The sequence below is a fragment of the Solea solea genome, chromosome 17 (assembly GCF_958295425.1).
Source record: "Solea solea chromosome 17, fSolSol10.1, whole genome shotgun sequence".
Taxonomy (NCBI): Eukaryota; Metazoa; Chordata; class Actinopteri; order Pleuronectiformes; family Soleidae; genus Solea; species Solea solea.
Window position 1 is genome coordinate 8,258,596 of NC_081150.1, and position 17,962 is coordinate 8,276,557.

The 17,962-nt window shown below is 39.0% G+C and overlaps 2 protein-coding genes across 5 annotated transcripts in view; one reads left to right on the top strand and one right to left on the bottom strand.

The window, feature by feature from the left end:
* Positions 1-7,057: 7,057 nt before the first annotated feature.
* chac1 (ChaC, cation transport regulator homolog 1 (E. coli)) lies at positions 7,058-8,730 on the top strand. Its single transcript, XM_058613168.1, has 3 exons — positions 7,058-7,705; positions 7,825-7,860; positions 7,983-8,730. The coding sequence occupies exons 1-3, from the start codon at positions 7,535-7,537 to the stop codon at positions 8,364-8,366; spliced, it is 591 nt and encodes a 196-aa protein (XP_058469151.1). The 5' UTR covers positions 7,058-7,534; the 3' UTR covers positions 8,367-8,730.
* Positions 8,731-10,768: 2,038 nt separating this feature from the next.
* ino80 (INO80 complex ATPase subunit) overlaps positions 10,769-17,962 on the bottom strand; it is a 38,205-nt gene continuing 31,011 nt past the window's right edge. For all 4 annotated transcript variants that reach the window (XM_058613167.1, XM_058613166.1, XM_058613164.1 and 1 more), the window contains 7 exons: positions 17,367-17,525; positions 17,084-17,186; positions 16,912-17,000; positions 16,057-16,212; positions 15,513-15,684; positions 12,733-12,948; positions 10,769-12,064 (listed from right to left, as the gene is read on the bottom strand). In XM_058613167.1, coding sequence (XP_058469150.1) covers positions 11,856-12,064; positions 12,733-12,948; positions 15,513-15,684; positions 16,057-16,212; positions 16,912-17,000; positions 17,084-17,186; positions 17,367-17,525 — 1,104 coding nt within the window. In that variant the 3' untranslated portion in view covers positions 10,769-11,855. The remainder of the gene's footprint in view (positions 12,065-12,732; positions 12,949-15,512; positions 15,685-16,056; positions 16,213-16,911; positions 17,001-17,083; positions 17,187-17,366; positions 17,526-17,962) is intronic.

A 17,962-nucleotide genomic window follows, 5' to 3' on the forward strand; every position in this document is an offset into this window, starting at 1 on the left:
GGACGACATACTATAGTATGACTTTTTCGTCAAAATTTGGACGACATACTACAGTATGACTTTTTTGTCAGATTTTGGACGACATACTAACCTATGACTTTTTTGTCAAAATTTGGACGACATACTAACCTATGACTTTTTTGTCAAAATTAGGACGACATACTATAGTATGACTTTTTCGTCAGAATTTGGACGACATACTATAGTATGACTTTTTTGTCAGATTTTGGACGACATACTAACCTATGACTTTTTTGTCAAAATTTGGAAGACAAACTATACTATGACTTTTTTGTCAAAATTTGGACGACATACTAACCTATGACTTTTTTGTCTAAATTTGGACGACATACTATAGTATGACTTTTTTGTCAGATTTTGGACGACATACTAACCTATGACTTTTTTGTCAAAATTTGGACGACATACTAACCTATGACTTTTTTGTCAAAATTAGGACGACATACTATAGTATGACTTTTTCGTCAAAATTTGGACGACATACTATAGTATGACTTTTTGTTCAAATTTGGACGACATACTAACCTATGACTTTTTTGTCAAAATTAGGACGACATACTATAGTATGACTTTTTCGTCAGAATTTGGACAACATACTATAGTATGACTTTTTTGTCAAAATTTGGACGACATACTATACTATGACTTTTTTGTCTAAATTTGGACGACATACTATAGTATGACTTTAGTATGTGATTTTGGACGACATACTAACCTATGACTTTAGTATATGATTTTGGACGACATACTAACCTATGACTTTTTTGTCAAAATTTGGACGACATACTAACCTATGACTTTTTTGTCAAAATTTGGACGACATACTATAGTATGACTTTTTCGTCAGAATTTGGACGACATACTATAGTATGACTTTTTTGTCAGATTTTGGACGACATACTAACCTATGACTTTTTTGTCAAAATTTGGAAGACAAACTATATTATGACTTTTTTGTCAAAATTTGGACGACATACTAACCTATGACTTTTTTCTCAAATTTTGGATGATATACTAACCTATGACTTTTTTGTCAAAATTTGGACGACATACTATAGTATGACTTTTTTGTCAGATTTTGGACGACATACTAACCTATGACTTTTTTGTCAAAATTTGGACGACATACTATAGTATGACTTTTTTGTTAAAATTTGGACGACATACTAACCTATGACTTTTCTGTCAGAATTCGGACAACATACTATAGTATGACTTTTTTGTCAGAATTCGGACAACATACTATAGTATGACTTTTTTGTCAGATTTTGGACGACATACTATAGTATGACTTTTTCGTCAGAATTTGGACAACATACTATAGTATGACTTTTTTGTCAAAATTTGGACGACATACTATACTATGACTTTTTTGTCTAAATTTGGACGACATACTATAGTATGACTTTAGTATGTGATTTTGGACGACATACTAACCTATGACTTTAGTATATGATTTTGGACGACATACTAACCTATGACTTTTTTGTCAAAATTTGGACGACATACTAACCTATGACTTTTTTGTCAAAATTTGGACGACATACTATAGTATGACTTTTTCGTCAGAATTTGGACGACATACTATAGTATGACTTTTTTGTCAGAATTTGGACGACATACTAACCTATGACTTTTTTCTCAAATTTTGGATGACATACTAACCTATGACTTTTTTGTCAAAATTTGGACGACATACTATAGTATGACTTTTTTGTCAGATTTTGGACGACTTACTAACCTATGACTTTTTTGTCAAAATTTGGACGACATACTATAGTATGACCTTGTTGTCAAATTTTGGACAACATACTAACCTATGACTTTTTTGTCAGAATTTGGACGACATACCATAGTATGACTTTTTTGTTAAAATTTGGACGACATACTAACCTATGACTTTTCTGTCAGAATTCGGACAACATACTATAGTATGACTTTTTTGTCAGATTTTGGACGACATACTATTGTATGACTTTTTTGTTAAAATTAGGACGACATACTATAGTATGACTTTTTCGTCAAAATTTGGACGACATACTATAGTATGACTTTTTTGTCTAAATTTGGACGACATACTATAGTATGACTTTTTTGTCAAAATTAGGACGACATACTATAGTATGCCTTTTTTGTCAAAATTAGGACGACATACTATAGTCTGACTTTTTCGTCAGAATTTGGACGACATACTATAGTATGACTTTTTTGTCAAAATTTGGACGACATACTATAGTATGACTTTTTTGTCTAAATTTGGACGACATACTATAGTATGACTTTTTCGTCAAAATTTGGACAACATACTACAGTATGACTTTTTTGTCAGATTTTGGACGACATACTAACCTATGACTTTTTTGTCAAAATTTGGAAGACAAACTATACTATGACTTTTTTGTCAAAATTTGGACGACATACTAACCTATGACTTTTTTGTCTAAATTTGGACGACATACTATAGTATGACTTTTTTGTCAGTATTTGGACGACATACTAACCTATGACTTTTTTGTCAAAATTTGGACGACATACTAACCTATGACTTTTTTGTCAAAATTAGGACGACATACTATAGTATGACTTTTTCGTCAAAATTTGGACGACATACTATAGTATGACTTTTTGTTAAAATTTGGACGACATACTAACCTATGACTTTTTTGTCAAAATTAGGACGACATACTATAGTATGACTTTTTCGTCAGAATTTGGACAACATACTATAGTATGACTTTTTTGTCAAAATTTGGACGACATACTATACTATGACTTTTTTGTCTAAATTTGGACGACATACTATAGTATGACTTTTTTGTCAGATTTTGGACGACATACTAACCTATGACTTTTTTGTCAAAATTTGGACGACATACTAACCTATGACTTTTTTGTCAAAATTAGGACGACATACTATAGTATGACTTTTTCGTCAAAATTTGGACGACATACTACAGTATGACTTTTTTGTCAGATTTTGGACGACATACTAACCTATGACTTTTTTGTCAAAATTTGGACGACATACTAACCTATGACTTTTTTGTCAAAATTAGGACGACATACTATAGTATGACTTTTTCGTCAGAATTTGGACGACATACTATAGTATGACTTTTTTGTCAGATTTTGGACGACATACTAACCTATGACTTTTTTGTCAAAATTTGGACGACAAACTATACTATGACTTTTTTGTCAAAATTTGGACGACATACTATAGTATGACTTTTTTGTCTAAATTTGGACGACATACTATAGTATGACTTTTTTGTCAAAATTAGGACGACATACTATAGTATGACTTTTTTGTCAAAATTAGGACGACATACTATAGTCTGACTTTTTCGTCAGAATTTGGACGACATACTATAGTATGACTTTTTTGTCAAAATTTGGACGACATACTATAGTATGACTTTTTTGTCTAAATTTGGACGACATACTATAGTATGACTTTTTCGTCAAAATTTGGACAACATACTACAGTATGACTTTTTTGTCAGATTTTGGACGACATACTAACCTATGACTTTTTTGTCAAAATTTGGAAGACAAACTATACTATGACTTTTTTGTCAAAATTTGGACGACATACTAACCTATGACTTTTTTGTCTAAATTTGGACGACATACTATAGTATGACTTTTTTGTCAGTATTTGGACGACATACTAACCTATGACTTTTTTGTCAAAATTTGGACGACATACTAACCTATGACTTTTTTGTCAAAATTAGGACGACATACTATAGTATGACTTTTTCGTCAAAATTTGGACGACATACTATAGTATGACTTTTTGTTAAAATTTGGACGACATACTAACCTATGACTTTTTTGTCAAAATTAGGACGACATACTATAGTATGACTTTTTCGTCAGAATTTGGACAACATACTATAGTATGACTTTTTTGTCAAAATTTGGACGACATACTATACTATGACTTTTTTGTCTAAATTTGGACGACATACTATAGTATGACTTTTTTGTCAGATTTTGGAAGACATACTAACCTATGACTTTTTTGTCAAAATTTGGACGACATACTAACCTATGACTTTTTTGTCAAAATTAGGACGACATACTATAGTATGACTTTTTCGTCAAAATTTGGACGACATACTACAGTATGACTTTTTTGTCAGATTTTGGACGACATACTAACCTATGACTTTTTTGTCAAAATTTGGACGACATACTAACCTATGACTTTTTTGTCAAAATTAGGACGACATACTATAGTATGACTTTTTCGTCAGAATTTGGACGACATACTATAGTATGACTTTTTTGTCAGATTTTGGACGACATACTAACCTATGACTTTTTTGTCAAAATTTGGACGACAAACTATACTATGACTTTTTTGTCAAAATTTGGACGACATACTAACCTATGACTTTTTTGTCTAAATTTGGACGACATACTATAGTATGACTTTTTTGTCAGATTTTGGACGACATACTAACCTATGACTTTTTTGTCAAAATTTGGACGACATACTAACCTATGACTTTTTTGTCAAAATTAGGACGACATACTATAGTATGACTTTTTCGTCAAAATTTGGACGACATACTTTAGTATGACTTTTTGTTAAAATTTGGACGACATACTAACCTATGACTTTTTTGTCAAAATTAGGACGACATACTATAGTATGACTTTTTCGTCAGAATTTGGACGACATACTATACCATTTATTTTTTGTCAAATTTTGGACGACATACTAACCTATGACTTTTTTGTCAAAATTTGGAAGACAAACTATACTATGACTTTTTTGTCAAAATTTGGACGACAAACTATACTATGACTTTTTTGTCAAAATAAGGACGACATACTATACTATGACTTTTTTGTCAAATTTTGGACGTAATACTATAGTATGACTCTTTTGTCATAATTTGGGCGACATACTAACCTATGACTTTTTGTCAAAATCTGGACAACATACAATACTATGACTTTTTTGTCAAAATTTGGACGTCATACTATAGCATGAAGGGCCACACGGTGGTGTAGTGGTTAGCACTCTCGCCTTGCAGCGAGAAGACCCGGGTTCGAGCCCCGGTTGGAACAAGGGCCTTTCTGCATGGAGTTTGCATGTTCTCCCCGTGTGTGCGTGGGTTCTCTCCGGGTACTCCGACTTCCTCCCACAGTCCAAAAACATGCAATGTGGGGATAGGTAAATTGGACACTCCAAATTGACCATAGGAGTGAGTGTGAGAGTGAATGGTTGTTTGTCTCTATCTGTGTGTGGCCCTGCGATGGACTGGCGAACTGTCCAGGGTGTTCCCCGCCTATCGCCCGATGTAGCTGAGATTGGCACAGCACCCCCCGCGACCCTCTGGTTGAGGATAAAGCGGTAGATGATGACTGACTGACTGACTATAGCATGACTTTTTTGTCAAATTTTGGACGACATACTAACCTATGACTTTTTTTGTCAAAATTTGGACGACATACTATAGTATGACTTTTTTGTCAAAAAAAGTGCTCCCGCAAGGAGCAGGCACTCACTACTAGAACATTCTGCAGCAAAAATTTTTTATTGTGCCTGCTTCATGGTGCCGATTTTGGGTGGATTGAACCTTTAAAACTTAAAGAATTTAGACCAGGGGTGTCCAAACTTTTATTAACAAGGGCCAGATTTGATCATGTGAAGATGTTTGGGGGCCAATGGTTATTTCACACCTTTATTTTAACAGTAACTTTTACATACAAATGCACTGTTTAATTAATTTGCAGCAGCAGGCACTAATAAACAACCATCATGTGTCCCTAATTATGTAGGTTGTGAGTTCACTTATTTGGTCCGCATTTTTTTTACTGGTTCATTGGTTAGCTTCCAGTGCAAACCTGAGGTGAAGACAGAAATCATCCTTTTTTATGGCTTGACACTCGGCAAAACATATATATAAAGAAAAGAAACGTGTGCGCTAAGAAATGTACTAACCTGCTGCCAAAAAGACTTTGATTCCTTTCAACAAGTTTGTTTTGCATGTTTAAAGGGGTTGGTTTGAAGTTAAGGAGAGGAGTTGTCTTAACCTCTGCCACACCATTGGATGTGTGAGCTGTGGGGCTGGACATTAACAGTCCTCAGTTCTGCTTCAAAAATGTGCATGTCTGCTATGTGTTAGGTTATATAACCCTCACTTGTCTTTTATCGCTTTTATCCTCCACACAAGGGTCGCGTGCCAATCTGAGCTGACATAGGGCGAAAGGCAGGGTTCACCGTGGACACGTGTCATATAACCCTGACAGAAAACATTCATTATTCATTTCAAAATGTATATAGATTGGTTTTTATTGTTGTTTTTATGCCATCTACTGAGTAACAAATTAACCCTCTTCATGTTTTTCCAGGGTTTAGACACGTTGGTAGGCAACATATGGTCATTACACCAAGCCATTTCATTGTTTTAAACAAGGGCAATACAGAAGGAAGTGTGTTTCTCCTAATTCACACAACCTACATTCTTCCTGACCACTTTAATCTGCCATTTAATTCTTGATGAGTCTGCTTCAACACAATATTCAGCACAGTAATTATGTTTGATTTAAAAATCTGTACATTATTTTGGTTTTAACATATGGTTTACATCAACATCTTTAACAGTAATGTCTTAGAAAACAACAGCATAGTTCCTGTTCTATTTCCTGGAACAAATCTGATGCAACGTCTGTCTCTGTTGCTGCTGCTGGCAAGGCCCCGAAATGCAGTGAGAAGTTGCATCAGCCGAGTCTGTGACAACAAATGCGACCAACCATCAAACGAATCAGTTTGAGTGACGTTTTATTGCCCAATCATTTTGAAGAATAGGGGAGGATCTAACATATATTTTAAACCAATGGGATAGTGAGTTTCACTCAAGGTCCCGCCTTATTCGGCGCATAGAAATCTGATTGGGTTTAGTGACCGAGGAAAATCCCTTTCTTAAATGTTATTGGCTAAAAACGTAGCCACGTAGCTCACGTAGACTCACCCGCCTACTGTGGACTGTATAAATACAAGAGCGGCTTTCCGCCATGTTAAGTACGAAACTGGACGAGATCAAAGCTGTGCGGAGTCGATGACGACTCGAATTCAACCCGTTAGAAACCGCGCTAACAACAAATCAATCTTTGATCTTTTGATTTGATAGCTTTTACTCCTCTCTGTCATCAGCCGGCGAAGCAGCTGGCTGAAGCGGTTTTTGACTTTTCCCCCCCTCCGACCAGAAGGCCAAAGCGGCTGCCATGGATTTTTAAGGCATAATGCGGCGGGTATAGCAATGGCAATGCATCAGGCAAAGAAATATCAACTGCGAGACTCCATCCTCGCAACTGCTAAGCAGTTGGGCTCGAATACCGTCCGCGGTATACCTGTGAGCCAGCCGGTCCCCCTGCTCCTCGACCGGAGGAAGCTAACGCTAGCAAGTTAGCCGCCATTAACTCGTGACATCGAGTTAAAAGATTTTGATCCATCGATTTCATTTGAACGTCATCACCAACACCGATCAAAATGAAGCCTCAAGACATCATCAGCGCGAAGGCCAGCCTGTGGATCTTCGGGTACGGCTCACTGGTGTGGAAGCCTGACTTCAAGTACAAGAGGAGCAAGGTCGGTTACGTTGAAGGCTACAAGAGGCGTTTCTGGCATGGAGACAACTTCCATCGCGGGAACGACGAGTTGGTAAGTTTTATTATTGTCTACATTGACATATGAAGTTGTTCTTGGCCTATTATGAAGTACAGGCCTTTCTGTTGAGGCGTTGCCCATGACGTGACTCATTTCTCTTCCTCTCCCCACAGCCCGGAAGAGTGGTGACGCTGATTGAAGATGATGACGTAAGTGGACATTTCTGTTTCCTATTGGCTTACTGTATAATGCGGGGGAGTTTCCAGGCAGAAGAAATTCTTCTCATTATGATTGACTTGAATTTAAAAGTGTTCTTCCTCTTCCTCCTCAGGCAAGCACATGGGGTGTGGCGTTCGAGGTGACAGGCCCTCAAGTCGAGGAGTCTCTGAAGTACCTGAATGTGCGTGAGACCGAATGCGGTGGCTACATTACCAAAATGGTAGATTTCTTCCCTGATGGGGAGAGCCACTCACCAGTGAAGGCACTCGTGTACATCGCCACAACCCAAAACCCCCTGTACCTGGGGCCGGCCAGTCCGGAAGAGATCGGCGCCCAGATCGCGGTGTGCAGAGGGAAGACAGGCCACAACCTGGAGTACCTGCTCCGGCTGGCTCAGTTCATGAGGAGCAGCTGCCCACATGTGGATGACCATCACCTGTACGCCATTGAAGCAGCAGCTCTTAGAGTGGTGTCCTGTCTGTTAAAAGTCCAGTAGTTGGTACCCCTGTCAAACACCACACATGTGCACAACACTGAGGCTTTCCATCGGTCACTCGTATCAAACTTATGTTGTTAAATGACACATTCATCCATTAAATACTAAAGTGATGAGAAAAGCTTTCGATCAACTTTTTTTGTGAACCGTTAGTACATCTACTAAACTAATGTCTGACTTGTTTTCTGTAAACATCTGTCACAACAGTGTACTGTATATATTTTTTTATTTGCACAGTTTTGATCCCGTCCAGTGTATTCGCACTACAGCGGTTGCTAAGTGACTACTGTTCAACTGTTTGCCTGTTTTTGGCCTTTGTCAATATTTCCATCCATTGCATCTGCCAATAAAAGGTTAACAGAAACTTTATTGTTGTCTTTTGTTAATGGTGGGCTTTTGTCCTCTAATCATGAACAAGCTAATAAACATGGTACAAGCAAACTTTAGCTTGTGCTGACTTGGTACAAAAATTCATACTGAAATCTGGTTCAAAGGCTTGAATTGTTTCCAGGAAAAATATTTTTTAATACCCTGTGTCTTCAGCTTTTGTGGTGAGGAATGTACTGGCAGTGGAATTTGTTGACATCCATATATAGTCAAGCAAAGGAGGCTGCTTTGCAAGGTAACTTGGAAAGTATGTGGTGTAGATCAATGTCAAGACAGTGAATCATGGTAACATGAGGAATGAAGGACTGAATATTTTACTTCTGAATGTGCTATGCTAAGTTCTTAGGGAAAAATAATTGCAATATAAGATTTATATTGAGGCTTAACATAAAATGTCATCCATATGCCTACTTTAGCCAATGACAACAGAAAAAAACAACTATTTAAATAATTATAGCCCAAAACACCAAATTAATGAAGGCTGAAGTTGAGCTTATAGATCATGGATCACTCAGTTTAACCTAGTCATTCCCACCTTTCATAGCAATAATGGACTTTGTTGTTGGCGGACAAAAGACACCAACCATGATGTTTCTACACACAGACTGTTGCTCAGCAGATTTATCCTAAAATGACCTCCGTGAACCTGTGTTTTTGTTTTGAAACATCACACACAAACATATGTGGGACACTCCCAAACACTGGACGGAGCAGCTTGTACCTTGGATGCAAGTCAAATCAAAAGAATCTATCTGGAGGCCCTGGCTTATATAACCATGATCAGGAACAAGCTCAGACCTGGAAGTCCTGTGTTTATAGTCTGCACTGTGGCCATGTCAGAGTTCACCAAGAAGAACATGCTGCTGTGGTGCTCAGTGAGATGAAAACACACTGGCCCTGCAGCAAAGCGTGTGAAAAAACCCAGCAGGGACTCAGATAAATGTAAGAATGTCGGCTTATCAGATCGACAGTGCATTTAAAGGGGCAGTTCACCCAATTCAGTCACATAACACCCATTCAGCCATTGAGAAAACGTCATTATGTCGTTTCTGATTCTGTTTCCAAGCACAACAGAGGGGAATTAAATCTAATTTGTGCTGCTCAAAGCACTTAAAATCTTCATTTGGAAACTCGACATTAGTATGTTTTTCCAAAGTGTTTCCAACAAAAATTGTCCTCAGTGAGGTCTGTAGATCTGCTGCAGGGACCTTATCTCTGGAAACACTACAGTAGAAATCTGAAAACCAAGAGCACCACTAATGCAATAAGGACTGACTCTTGGGCATATAACATAACAGTATAATACAAGTGGGATTTTAGTTTTGATTGTCGTTTCATACAGAGAACCGTGCGCACTGGAAGTGTCATATTTGCCAAAGGCTACAAAATTGTAGTTTTAAAAAGCCACAGTTGATTCGATAAATCTGTGATAATCTCGACAAAGGCTATTGTGAGGTGAAGCAGTCAGTGGATCAGGAGAAATATAAGACAGGGATATGTCAAACTGATTCTTTTGCACAGGAGGAGGTTCTTTCAATTACCAACTCCCCGACTGTTTTATACAGCACTCATCTCTGCAGCTTTGATCAATTTGATGGCCTCCAAATTTTTTATAGAAGCGTTTTGATAAAGTTTTCTTCTCCATTTATTTATTATAATGAAAACCGTAGCTTAGTTTATTTACCCACTGCTGTACTTTTGAGCAACAACCAGATTTTAGTGAACAATATAAGTATCATAAAAACAACCAAATACAGTAAAACCATTAGAAAATATTCAGAGGCTGATTTAGCACTGTTTTTTTTTTATTTCCAGTTGGCTCCTCCTGTTAGTAAAATGGCAGATGCATTTCTTTATATGTACATGACCTATAAAAATAGACGGGCAAATGAGGGAAAAGCCAGAGGAGATGTTGCTCTTATTAGTATTTACATCAATATTAAACAACATATTTTAATAACACTATCGACACAAAAAACAATCAAACCTCTAAACGGATGTAGTGCTCAACGTAGGACACTGATGCAAACCTTTTTTTTTCCTAAAACATCAATGACATCAAAGAGAACCACAGACTCATCATCACAAAAGTGACCTCTGAAAAATAAAAATAAATGGCTTCAGTACAATTTACACTGTTTCACAGGTGATTATCTCATTCACAATTATCATGAACCGCCCACTTTTAACACAGGTCAAATAACTTAAATATTAGAAAACCAAATAATCGGAGTGAATTTATAAATGTACTGTTAGCAGCGTAGCCACATAACCCAGAACTTCTTATTTTGTCATATGTTTAAATCATCCATTTTTTCCATTGGGCAAAAAAAAATATATAATTAATTTTTCTTTGCATTTATACTATGAGACCGGCCATGTTGTTGTTTTTTGGGTTATGATTGATTATTACAAAAATAAGCTTTAGTAGAAACACTGTAGACATATTGTTTGGTTGGTCTGATGTGGCTTCACATTAAGCTCTGTAGAAATGCAGGATCATTCGCCAGTTTGCACAGAGAATATCTACAGAACAATTAAATAACCTAGTGTACATGAATGAGAATTATTAACAAAAAAAAAGGGGGGGGGGGGGGGAGACATGGCTCAGTGCATTTGACAGAAACTCCGTTGCCTCACCATGCTGGCAAACACAAGGTTTTCAAAGCCCTTTGAGCTACACATGTTCATTCACGTCTTTGTTGTATTGTTAATGCTTAGTAGCAAATCAAAAGAGCTTCCTGTCAAGAATAGAAAATCGCAGTTTGTCTTCTTGAAAAAAAGCACTTGGAGATACTGTTGTCACTATGCAAGCAAAAATACTCAAGGCAGATTTCATCCACTGACCCAGACGCATGAAAATAAATCTGACGCAAGACACAGGGCGGCTGGTAGTAGAGACTGTACCTTCAAAATGACTGTGTGTTACAACACAGCATGGTCCTCCAGGTAGTGAGCCTTAGTTACTATACTCCCTATCTATTAGTATAAGCCTACACCTAGGGTGTCTGTGGGGATCACAGTGAGAGAGGGTCTGTTATCTCTGTGTTTTTATGTGTGTGCGTGTGTGTTCTACAGCAAGACAGCATGTCTTTAAGTGCATCATCGAGCCCCGGGACCACCAGGGCCCTTTCCCTTCCTGACAGCACCTTGGCTGCTGTGGTGGTGGCTGTGGGTCAGCTGTTTGTGAGGACTCAGGGTGGAGACGCCTCCTTTGGCCTGTGGGGACGAGCTTCTGCTCGGGTTGAAGGCTGGACTGGTACCAGACCGGCCCAGGGATGGCTGCAGGGGACTGGACGCAGTCAGGCCTCCTGGAGGGAGGGAGGGAGGGAGGGAGGGAGGGAGGGGGTGACGGGGTTACAGACATCAGTGTTGTTATTCTCATGATAGAAACTTGATAATTCCTTTTAGAATTTGCACAGTAAAGGTCCAGTGTTCAGAGTCTTGTTGCCATATTGATTGGCATTCAGAGTAGCTATTACTGCCACGACAGCAATGACAAAGCATGTATTATATTTGCAGTGTTAACCCAAAGAGGAAGCTAAGAGAGACGTTTGTAAGGTTTATGTTTCAACCAATGTGCAATGCTAGGGCTGCTGAGAAGGCAGAGAATGGAAACATGTAGGATCCTCTGAATGGTTGGGGGAACACGGAGCTTGCCATCTTGTGACACCGTTTTTTTTACAGTAGCCTAAACGGACAAACCAACCAGAGTTTTTTGTGGAAGCTTTCTATGCAAACGAAGAACAACAAGGCCACTGTAGTTCCCTGACATGCTCGAGAAAAAGACGGGTGAGTGGAGGGGTCCTCTCCATTAGATGTCATTAATTCATACACAAGTGAATAACAGTGCTGAGTGTAGTATATAGTATGTTAAAATATTACAACTGTTTTGTCTTCTAATGCCTGTATATGCAAATATACACATAGAAATATTGGTATTAAAAATGACCCAGGAGTACATACTATTGTCACTGACCTTTGGAAACACTGTAGCCATACGCAGCATAAGCTGCAGCTGATGCAGCCGCAGCACCGGCCATGGCTCCTGCCATAGCTGCTGCGCTGCCTGCTGTTGATTTGCGCCCACGTCCTTTTCCTCCCGATTTGGGCCCGCCCCCTGATCCTTTAGGCCTTCCCCGACTCCGCCCTGACCTGCCTCTGCCGGGACTAACTGTGTCTGAGGCTGAAACACCTGAAGACAGAAAGGAAACACATGGTTGATGAGGGGACATGTGTCCATCGTGGTTGGGTTCACTTTGTTGGACAAGGATGTCAGCAAATGAGAAAACAGCCTTGTACAAAAGCTCTGTATAGACACTGTACTTATACACAAAAATAGGATTTGATTTGCTAGCATCTGTGCCGAAATATCTGCATAACAACTGCTACCAAAGCAAAAACAGCCGAACCACAGAGCAGCTCGGCAATGCGTCAAGCTGCTCCGTTCAAAGTGAATGAGCTCCGAAAGTACAAAGCGGTAAATAACAAAAGCTATTGTTCACTAATTTAAACAAGTTCAAGTTCATATATTTACATAACTGGCCCTTTTTTGATTTCATAACGTTACAGTCAAACCAGAAAGAGTTAAGCAAGAAAACCCAGTACAGGTCTGGTTTGGCCAGGACCCAGTCCTTCAATGATACTGTGGTAATTATACTGTGATACAAAAGAATTATAACACATTCAATATTACTTATTACCTTAAGTATAGGGGCTCCAGCAATAACAAGAACCTTACTCTCATTTTCCGTACTGTTTGCAGAATCAGAGCCCAAGACTGCCTCACTGGTTTTGCACCTAATCCTTCACTACCGTCTACCCTTTTCACTCCAACCACTGTGGCATAAAACCTCTCTATGGGGGAGATGAGTCAGTCCTATCACTAACACACAAATCCCTCGCTCTTACCCACCCTTCAGAGACCTTAATCCCACACTTCCTCCCCTTTCGCTTATATGTCTGAGTTCAACCAATTACCACAACGCAGTTTCCAAACCTTTCATTACAACATCGCCTGCATCTCTGCTCGTCTGCACCGACTTTCTCCCAGCTCAGTGGGTCTGGTTAGCAGAGTCCATCAATAATCTTAATGGCAGGAATCTCTTAGCATGGCAGCAAAAGATAAAATCTAAATCGTTTCGGAGAAGCAGCATGTAATTAGGAGGGATTACGCTATTGCAACGCATCCAAAATACGGATAAAACACCACCTATACTTTCACTATTTATCTGGATTTCATTGTACAGAATACCAGCACTGCAGCCAAGGCAAAATAACACCCTCATAAATCTAAATAATCAGTTGTATAATACACATGATGTAACAGACTATTAATCTCAATGGACACAAGCCTAAAAAAACAACTTCTGATAGTGAAGAGAACATAACAACCCAGACTTCATGACCTTCACGCAAGTCCCTTAGATTTGCTTCTCCAGTGTCGCTGTAACAAGTTGACACAATCTCGCTGATAACACGCAGGTTATGTTTTATTTGGCAAGCATGGCACTTTTGGAATTAAGGGCGGCTAAAGAGATCACATGTATAAAGATTATCTTTATCAAATATGAAAACACAGGCTGTGTGACCTATACTGCTCGTCATGATGTACAGACATGTCCCCGAAGCAAGCACAACAGTTATATGTGGTAATTACCATTTCAAAATCTGACACCATTGTTTGGAAACATGTTTACTTTAGCTATCATTTTAGCTACTTGTTTACTTCAGCTACAGTTTTTCAATTAATTGTGGGAGAAGAACCTTAAGTCAAAGAATCAATTTACTCAGTAATAGCTTATCTACTGCCAGTATCTTTCAGTACAAAAATTCTTGAAGAATACTAATATGTGAGTAGTCTATATGGTAAAATACCTATACTATTACAGATAAGTAAAGAATGGATTTTGATGACATTTTCTGGCAATGTAGGTTATGTCCTAAGAAAGAGATGATAACATCTTGATGGTTAGACACTGACAAGAGGTTGGTGCTCTCCGAGTGCTTTCTCTTGCACATGCATTCATGTGTTGGCAGCATTACATTGTTGATGTTGGTCAAGGTGGAGGTGAATTACTTTATAAATTGTTATATATACTGTATATATCAAGTTATATTTTAAGGGGTGGTCATTAGAGGTGGGTCGAAATATTGATTTGGTGATATATATCGTCATCCTTCCACATGCAGTAATGTAATTGATACACCAGGGCGAATATCGATATTTTAATTAACAAATTAAGGCGCTCTAAAGTAAACAGTCCCTGCCAGTTTAACTCGCCAGGGGTCACTACTTTTGTGTCTTCTTGCGGCGGCGCTGCTCAAATGAATGAAGGAAACTAGGGTGGAAGTTACCTGGCTGAAGAAGAGTGAGTTTACAGTGGGATAATGGTGGAGTAAGCTACATGAAGAGATGCTCCATCCACGTTCAACACATACAACTTTATGCACCCTGTTCTCTATGTTGTGACAAAAAATAGAGAAATCCTGCCCTTTTTAATTTTCACAGACGTTTAGTTTTCTTCAGTTAGACAGAAATTCTGATGTATCACTATATGATTATCTTGCATTATGTTGATTATCACAGAATCGTTGTATTGTGGTATTAATGCTATGGTGGACCATGTTTCGTGTACTGCATTGTGAGGTGCCCTGTTATTATCACCCCTAGTGGTCATGTATGTGTGTGTAAAAATGTGATCATGTATTTACCATAGCTAGAAATACTCAAAGGTCAATATTAAATTGTGTTCTCACCATTCATGTTGTCAGAGACTGATCCAGACACAGACGCGGGGGAGTTGGTGGCACGAGACTGAGGCGCAGAAGACACCGGATCATCCACGATGACCAGCATGTCGCTGCTGCTCTCGTCTGCGTCGGCGTCCGGCGGCAGCGAGCCAGGCTGGAGCTCACTGCTCAGGGAGATCTGGCCGTGCACAGGAGTGGACACAGACAAACACACACGCTAGGGGTCAGACCCACAAGGAACATGGGAAGTCAGGCCGGTACAGTAAAGGGAAAGAATCAAGGGACAGTGTAAAGGAATAAAGAGGAGATCGTAGGAAGGAAGAGAAGGAAATATAAAAGACAAGTGAATGACAAAGGGAAAGATGGAAGAAAAAGAGAGGAATATAATGAAAAAATAATCAGTGTTAGATAATAAAAGAGTAGGATGAGCAAAAAGAAGGGGTAGGAGAATTTAAAAGCACAAGACAGAGCGAGTTTGTGGATAAATGCCAAATCAACGATTTACAACCTCCTGTGACATAAATCATAGTCATTTCCCTTCTACCCTCACCTCACTGAAGGGACTGGGCATGGCTGAGTCCATCTCAACACTGATAAAGGAGTCATCACCGTCTGCAGAAAGGTTGGAGTTGTCTGCTGATGGTGCATGGGAGATGACCAGATTCATCTCCTTTTTCCTCTTGCTCTCCGACTCCTCGTTCTTCTTCTGCAGACACAGAAAACACATGCAGGAGAGTGTGAGTGCATTGTTTAGGAATAATAATTTTCACACTAATTCCAATTTAATGTTGTTGTTATATCTCAGATCTTCATATTCTTCTCAAGGCACTAAGATCGAGTGCTCAGCCGCTCGGCCTCTCCGTCTGTCCAACACTTAACTCCAGAGCAAGAAATCTCAATGACCACAGGCCAGATTGCCATGTAATCTGGTATGGATATGGTCCCCAGAGGATGGCTTCTAATGATTTTTGCGACCTCCTGACCTCACGTCTAGCACTAATTTGGCCCATGACAAGGTCTCTCAAATGAACACTTGGATTTCAATGAAATTTGCTGTGGATAACTGTTGTCCCCAGAGAACTGGGCTTTATGTTTTTTGTGACCCCTCTCCCCTTCCCTCTGGCTTCACATTAAGCCAAACACTTAGAAGAATCAGATTGCAATAAAATTCTTTAAATGAATTAACATTGTTTGGTATCAGTATGGGAAGGAGCAGTATATGTGCTGCTTTTAAAATGTTTCCCTCACATCACTGACTTTCTAATTCTGTCATTCCTTGAATTCTTCCCTTGTTTCTTTTTCCCCCCACAAAGCTGCCTCTTCGTGTTCTTATTTAACCCACTCTTCCTCTTGGAAGACGGAGATAAGTGCAGATATTTGAGGTGATAGTGCTGCTGCAAATTACCTTCTCAGCGTACTTCTCCCTCTTTCTCTTGCGCTCCTTCACCTTGCTGCACTCTTCCTGTTGCCTCTTCTCATCCTGTCTCTGGCGCACTACAAGAAAAGACGACAATTTTATTTTATTTTATTTATTTATGACATTTTGTTCCATTTCATATAACCTTCATAACACTCACATTTCTTCTCCAGCTCATCGTCATCCAGCAGCAGACTGACCACCTCTTTGGGTTTGAGTGTGTCTGGTTTAAAGTTTCCTCCGGAGATCACCACCCTTTGGATCTTATCACACAAGAACAATGCAGCATTAATCAACTGTGTAATTCATTTATATTTACATCATGTTGCTGAAATGCCGCCACTCTATTACTTATGGGATGTTTATGTATTGATTGTTTTAAAACCCCATTATCCTTTATCATATTTGTTTATGTAGTACAGATAAGTGCTTGTGTGTCGGACCTCGCTTTTCTCCTTGGCCCGCTGCAGGATTCTCTCCTCGATGGTTCCCTGACAGATGAGGCGATAGACGGTGACCTGCTTGGTCTGACCCAGCCGGTGAGCTCTGTCCATGGCCTGCTGGTCCACAGTGGGGTTCCAGTCACTGTCGTAGAAGATGACCTGGGGGAGCAAACAACCACACAAGTCAGAGTCAACTTTGGTCCAGTTTTGAATTTTTCTGGTAGAATTACAGTGATGATATGACGTAGACACCCATCCCTCCACATTATCCCATGTGAACTATCCCTTAACATGACAGATGTCCTGTGTTAACAATCACTTCGAACTATTTGTGAGGAAAGCTAATCTTACATGAACAGTACTACAGGGAAATAAAGGAACATGTTAAGAGATGCTGATAAGCACAGAGATCATCATTCATATAAATGCATGGAAACCCCCCTTTAGCGCGCGCACACGCGCACACGCGCACACACACACACACACACACACACACACACACCACTGCGTCAACATGTTATTAACTCCTCAAAGGAGGTTATGTTTTCAGGCTTTTAGCAGGAATACTCAACAACTGCAAAACCCATTTCCATGAA

Excerpts from the sequence above, each read along its gene's own strand:
- chac1 (XM_058613168.1), top strand. The coding sequence starts at position 7,535 with ATGAAGCCTCAAGACATCATCAGCGCGAAGGCCAGCCTGTGGATCTTC. Across the intron at positions 7,706-7,824 it reads ATCGCGGGAACGACGAGTTG|CCCGGAAGAGTGGTGACGCT; the intron begins GTAAGTTTTATT and ends CTCTCCCCACAG. Across the intron at positions 7,861-7,982 it reads CGCTGATTGAAGATGATGAC|GCAAGCACATGGGGTGTGGC; the intron begins GTAAGTGGACAT and ends CTTCCTCCTCAG.